Raw genomic sequence first — 6840 nt, 5'->3', positions numbered from 1 at the left:
CAATCGGAAGACATCAACACCAAAGAGGTGGCCCGCAAAGTGATGGGGGAGTTGAAGAGGTACAACATCCCGCAGGCTGTCTTCGCACGGAGGGTCCTCTGCCGTTCACAGGGAACTCTGTCCGACCTCCTGAGAAACCCCAAGCCTTGGACCAAACTCAAATCCGGGAGGGAGACCTTCAGGAGGATGTGGAGCTGGTTGCAGGAGCCGGAATACCAGAGGATGTCCTATCTCAGGCTGGAAGGTAAGAAACTTTTTTTTTACGTTGAGGGGTGAGGGGCGAACAAGGTCGTGAGAGGGGAAACCGCTTCACCAGAACCACCCCGGAGATGGTCGGAGTGAAGTGTAGGAATGGAAGGCCACAGATCCAGAACCAGGGGCCACACACAGTCTTAGAATAAAGGGGAGGCCATTTAAGACTAAGGTGAGAAAAAAACTTTTTCCGCCCAGAGAGTTGTGAATTTGTGGAATTCTCTGTGGAGGCCGGTTCTCTGGATGCTTTCAAGAGAGAGCTAGATAGGGCTCTTAAAGATAGCGGAGAGTCAGGGGATATGGGGAGTTGTGAGTCTGTGGAATTCTTTGCCTCAGAGGGCGGTGGAGGCCTGTTCTCTGGATGCTGATCACCCCCAATCAATAACCCGATCACATTGAATAGCGGTGCTGGCTCGAAGGGCCGAATGGCCTCCTCCTGCACCTATTTTCCATGTCCATGTTTCTATTCCTTTACACCAGAGATGCCGCCTGAATGGCAGTGCTGGCTCGAAGGGCCGAATGGCCTCCTCATGCACCTATTGTCTATGTTTCTAGGACTTATGAACTTGTGCAAGCCTTTCACAATAATAATCCTAAACCATAATCGGATACCTGTCGAAACGTCTTCCAAGTATCATTTTACCCGCCTCAACTACCTCCTCTGGCAACTCGTTCCATACACTCACCACCCTACCCTCTGTGTGAAAAAGTTGCCTCTCAGATTCCTACTAAATTGTTCCCTTCTTACCTTAAACCCATGTCCTCTGGTTCTCGATTCCCTGTCTCTGGGGCAAAAGATTGTGCATGTATCCGATGTATTCCCCTCATGATCTTGTACGCTGTAAGCATTTATCCGATCTATTCCTTGCCTTGTAGTTCGAGGTTATCCCACTCTCTCATCCACTCCCGACACGCTAGGGGGCAATTTTACAGAGGGGCAGATCGACCCGAAACATATAAGATTATTAATTCCTAATTTGAGGAAGGACATTCTTCCTGTTACGTAGAAACATAGAAATCAGGTGCAGGAGTAGGGCCATTCGGCCCTTCGAGCCTGCACCGCCATTCAATATGATCATGGCTGATCATCCAACTCAGTATCCCGTACCTGCCTTCTCTCCATACCCCCTGATCCCCTTAGCCACAAGGGCCACATCTAACTCCCTCTTAAATATAGCCAATGAACTGGCCTCAACTACCCTCTGTGGCAGAGAGTTCCAGAGATTCACCACTCTCTGTGTGAAAAAAAAAAGTTCTTCTCATCTCGGTTTTAAAGGATTTCCCCCTTATCCTTAAGCTGTGACCCCTTGTCCTGGACTTCCCTAACATCGGGAACAATCTTCCTGCATCTAGCCTGTCCAACCCCTTAAGAATTTTGTAAGTTTCTATAAGATCCCCTCTCAATCTCCTAAATTCTAGAGAGTATAAACCAAGTCTATCCAGTCTTTCTTCCTATGAAAGTCCTGACATCCCAGGAATCAGTCTGGTGAACCGTCTCTGCACTCCCTCTATGGCAATAATGTCCTTCCTCAGATTTGGAGACCAAAACTGTACGCAATACTCCAGGTGTGGTCTCACCAAGACCCTGTACAACTGCAGTAGACCCTCCCTGCTCCTATACTCAAATCCTTTTGCAATGAAAGCTAACATACCATTCGCTATTGAGGGAGCGCAGCGTAGGTTCACCAGGTTAATTCCCGGGATGGCGGGACTGTCATATGCTGAGAGAATGGAGCGGCTGGGCTTGTACACTCTGGAGTTTAGAAGGATTAGAGGGGATCTTATTGAAACATATAAGATTGTTAAGGGTTTGGACACACTAGAGGCAGGAAACATGTTGGGGGAATCCAGAACCAGGGGCCACACACACAGTTTAAGAGTAAGGGTTAGCCATTTAGAATGGAGACGAGGAAACACTTTTTCTCACAGAGTTGTGAGTCTGTGGAATTCTCTGCCTCAGACGGTGGTGGAGGTCTGTCCTCTGGATGCTTTCAAGAGAGAGCTAGATAGGGCTCTTAAAGATAGCGGAATCAGGGGATATGGGGAGGAGGCAGGAACGGGGTACTGATTGTGGATGATCAGCCATGATCACATTGAATGGCGGTGCTGGCCGAATGGCCTACTCCTGCACCTATTGTCTATTGTCTCTATTGCCTATTGACCTACAAACCCACACGGGTCCGTCTTTGGGAGGAAACCGGAGCACCTGGAGGAAACCCATGCGGGTCACGGGGAGAACGTGCAAACTCCACACACCCGCTGAAAGTCTTGCCGCTCTGCTCACGATTCCAGCGTGGATCGATCTTTGCATCTCTGCTGGTTTTCCTCCTGCCAACATCACCATCGGCAAACATGAAGGGCATCATTTGATGAAGGCGGAGAGGAAGCAAGTTGGCAGCTTTTGATTAATTTTGTGGTTTCAATGCTTTCCGCTGTGCGATTGTCTTTGGCAGAAGGTATAGATTTATAGTCCCTTTAATGCACCGGGGATTCCACCAGCAGTCACTGAGTGTGCAGGGAAAATTCACCACGCTTAATCTGAAGGGGGGAATTTTAGTGTAGTTTAGTTTAGAGATACAGCTCGGAAACAGGCCCTTCGGCCCACCAAATCCGCGCCGACCAGCGATCCCCCCCCCCGCACACTAACATTAGACTAGGATTCAGATTCAGATTCAGATTCGGACATCACTAGGACGGACATCCTTGTGATTGAGGCAGTGCAGCGTAGGTTCACGAGGTTGATCCCTGGGATGGAGGGACTGTCATATGAGGAAAGATTGAAAAGACTAGGCTTGTATGAGTGCAGCCAGACCTGGGCATCCTTGTACACCGGTCGCTGAAAGTTGGCGTGCAGGTACAGCAGGCAGTGAAGAAAGCTAATGGAATGTTTAAGAAGGAACTGCAGATGCTGGAGAATCGAAGGTACACAAAAAAGCTGGAGAAACTCAGCGGGTGCAGCAGCATCTATGGAGCGAAGGAAATAGGCAACGTTTCGGGCCGAAACCCTTCTTCAGAAAGCTAATGGAATGTTGGCCTTCATAACAAGAGGATTTCAATATAGTAGAGAGGTTCTTCTGCAGTTGTATAGGGCTCTGGTGAGACCACATCTGGAGTATTGTGTACAGTTTGTCTCCTAATTTGAGGAAGGACATACTTGTGATTGAGGCAGTGCAGCGTAGGTTCACAAGATTGAACCCTGGGATGGCGGGACTGTCATATGAGGAAAGATTGAAAAGACTAGGCTTGTATTCACTGGAGTTTAGAAGGATGAGTGAGGGGGGGATCTTATAGAAACATATCAAATTATAAAAGGACTGGACAAGCAAGATGCAGGAAAAATGTTCCCAATGTTGGGCGAGTCCAGAACCAGGGGCCACAGTCTTAGAATAAAAGGGAGGCCATTTAAGACTGAGGTGAGAAAAAACGTTTTCACCCAGAGAGTTGTGAATTTGTGGAATTCCCTGCCACAGAGGGCAGTGGAGGCCAAATCACTGGATGGATTTAAGAGAGAGTTAGATAGAGCTCTAGGGGCTAGTGGAATCAAGGGATAGGGGGAGAAGGCAGGCACGGGTTATTGATTGGGGACGATTAGCCATGATCACAATGAATGGCGGTGCTGGCTCGAAGGGCCGAATGGGCTCCTTCTGCACCTGTTTTCTATGTTTCTATGTTGGTGGGACTGCTGTGGATGGGGCAGGGAGGGACGAGTCGGGCCGAAGGGCCTCTGCGGCTACAGGGCCTGTGCGGCTGTGGGACTGGGTGGGCCATCACACCTGAGGGAGCAGGTGTCCCAGGGCAGGACAACCTGGACTAGGAGATACCTGTGGCTTGCGGGCGGAGTGCCGGAAAGGGTGTGGAACAGGGACATTACAGTGCTGGAACGGGCCGTTCCATCCCCAATGTCCCTCCACCGAATCGTACACGAGCCATCTACCTCCCTACAGTTCCTAACTATCCAGAGAGAGTGTTTTACTGTCATGTCCAATGAAATTCTTACTTGCAGCAGCACTACAGAATATGTAAACATAGTACATTATAAGCAGTATAATAAATAAGGGAAAAAAAGTGTATACACACAATCGACAATAGGTGCAGGAGTAGGCCATTCGGCCCCTCGAGCCAGCACCGCCATGCAATGTGATCATCCCCAATCAGTATCCTGTTCCTGCCTTCTCCCCATATCCCCTGACTCCGCTATCTTTAAGAGCCCTATCTAGCTCTCTCTTGAAAGCATCCAGAGAACCGGCCTCCACCGCCCTCTGAGGCAGAGAATTCCACAGACTCACAACTCTCTGAGAAAAAGTGTTTCCTTATCTCCGCCGAATGGCCTCCTCCTGCACCTATTTTCCATGTCCATGTTTCTATTCCTTTGCACCAGAGATGCCGACTGACCTGTTGGGTTACTCCAGCACTTGTCTTTTAGAAACATAGAAATTAGGTGCAGGAGTAGAGGCCATTCGGCCCTTCGAGCCTGCACCGCCATTCAATATGATCATGGCTGATCATCCAACTCAGTATCCCGTACCTGCCTTCTCTCCATACCCCCTGATCCCCTTAGCCACAAGGGCCACATCTAACTCCCTCTTAAATATAGCCAATGAACTGTGTGGCCTCAACTACCCTCTGTGGCAGAGAGTTTCAGAGATTCACCACTCTGTGTGTGAAAAAAGTTCTTCTCATCTCGGTTTTAAAGGGTTTCCCCCATTATCCTTAAGCTGTGACCCCTTGTTCTGGACCTCCCCAACATCGGGAACAATCTTCCTGCATCTAGCCTGTCCAACCCCTTAAGAATTTTGTAAGTTTCTATAAGATCCCCTCTCAATCTTCTAAATTCTAGAGCGTATAAACCAAGTCTATCCAGTCTTTCTTCATAAGACAGTCCAGACATCCCAGGAATCAGTCTGGTGAACCGTCTCTGCACTCCCTCTATGGCAATAATGTCCTTCCTCAGATTGGAGACCAAAACTGTACGCAATACTCCAGGTGTGGTCTCACCAAGACCCTGTACAACTGCAGTAGAACCTCCCTGCTCCTAGACTCAAACCCTCTATGGCAAGAATGTCTTTCCTCAGATTTGGAGACCAAAACTGTACGCAATACTCCAGTGTGGTCTCACCAAGACCCTGTACAACTGCAGTAGAACCTCCCTGCTCCTATACTCAAATCCTTTTGCAATGAAAGCTAACATACCATTCGCTTTCTTTACTGCCTGCTGCTTTTGGTAAAGCGGCATCTGCAGTTCCTTGCTTCCGTAGACCGGAGTGTTCAGAGTTCAAAGTTCTTCTCCTTTCTCCCGCAGCTTCCCGGAGGAAGGAGCAGGAGGGAGCAGGGGTCGAGCATCATCGTTCGCCCAAGAGGCACCGGCTGGTCTTCACCGACATACAGCGCCGCACCCTCCTGGCCATCTACAAGGAGAACCCGCGGCCCAACCGGGACCTCCAGCTGACCATCGCCCTCCAACTTGGCCTGGAGTTGTCCACTGTCGCCAACTTCTTCATGAACTCGCGCCGCCGGAGCATGGACAAGTGGTCGGAGGAGGGAACACAGGTCACAATCGACAACAGGCAATAGGTGCAGGAGTAGAGAGGCCATTCGGCCCCTCGAGCCAGCACCGCCATTCACTGTGATCATAGAAACATAGAAAATAGGTGCAGGAGTAGGCCATTCGGCCCCTCGAGCCAGCACCGCCATTCACTGTGATCATAGAAACATAGAAAATAGGTGCAGGAGTAGAGGCCATTCGGCCCCCCGAGCCAGCACCGCCATTCGATATGATCACGGTTGATCATCCAACTCAGTATCCCATCCCTGCCTTCTCTCCATACCCCCTGATCCCTTTAGCCACAAGGGCCACATCTAACTCCCTCTTAAATATAGCCAATGAACTGTGTGGCCTCAACTACCTTCTGAGGCAGAGAATTCCACAGATTCACTACTCTCTGTGTAAAAAATAATTTTCTCATCTCGGTCCTAAAAGATTTCCCCTTTATCCTTAAACTGTGACCTCTAGTTCTGGACTTCCCCAACATCGGGAATAATCTGTTTAAGAAGGAACTGCAGATGCTGGAAAATTGAAGGTACACAAAAAAGCTGGAGAAACTCAGCGGGTGCAGCCACATCTATGGAGCGAAGGAAAAAGGCAAAGTTTCGGGCCGAAACCCTTCTTCAGACTGATTGGGGATGATCAGCCGTGATCACATTGAATGGCGGTCCTGGCTCGAAGGGCCGAATGCCCTCCTCCTGCACCTATTTTCTATGTTGGTGGGACTGCTGTGAAACGGGTCTGAAGAAGGGTTTTGGCCCGAAACTTTGCCTTTTTCCTTCGCTCCATAGATGCTGCTGCACCCGCTGAGTTTCTCCAGCACTTTTGTCTACCTTCGATTTCCCAGCATCGGCAGTTCCTTCTTAAACTGCTCATCCTCGTAAATCTTCTCCAGGTTGTCAGCGGCTGTCCGACGAAGATGGACGCAAGATGCTGGAGTAACTTGGTGGGACAGGCAGCATCTCTAGGAAACGTTGTTCCTAAAACCAAAACTGAACATGGTAGCTCCCAAGGTACACAAAAATGCTGGAGAAACTCAGCGGGTG

At 49.4% G+C, this 6840-nt stretch overlaps 1 protein-coding gene across 1 annotated transcript in view; it reads left to right on the top strand.

The window, feature by feature from the left end:
* The window catches only part of LOC129716405 (hepatocyte nuclear factor 6-like), a 6991-nt gene extending 638 nt beyond the window's left edge, over window positions 1-6353 (top strand). The window contains exons 1-2 of the mRNA XM_055666279.1: window positions 1-244; window positions 5552-6353. The exon at window positions 1-244 is cut by the window's left edge and continues 638 nt beyond it. Coding sequence (XP_055522254.1) covers window positions 1-244; window positions 5552-5823 — 516 coding nt within the window. The 3' untranslated portion in view covers window positions 5824-6353. The remainder of the gene's footprint in view (window positions 245-5551) is intronic.
* Window positions 6354-6840: the final 487 nt, after the last annotated feature.

The sequence above is a fragment of the Leucoraja erinacea genome, unplaced genomic scaffold (genome assembly GCF_028641065.1).
Source record: "Leucoraja erinacea ecotype New England unplaced genomic scaffold, Leri_hhj_1 Leri_229S, whole genome shotgun sequence".
NCBI classification, from domain to species: domain Eukaryota; kingdom Metazoa; phylum Chordata; class Chondrichthyes; order Rajiformes; family Rajidae; genus Leucoraja; species Leucoraja erinaceus.
Note: the sequence above shows the minus strand (reverse complement) of the source record. Positions and strands in the feature narration are given on the sequence as shown.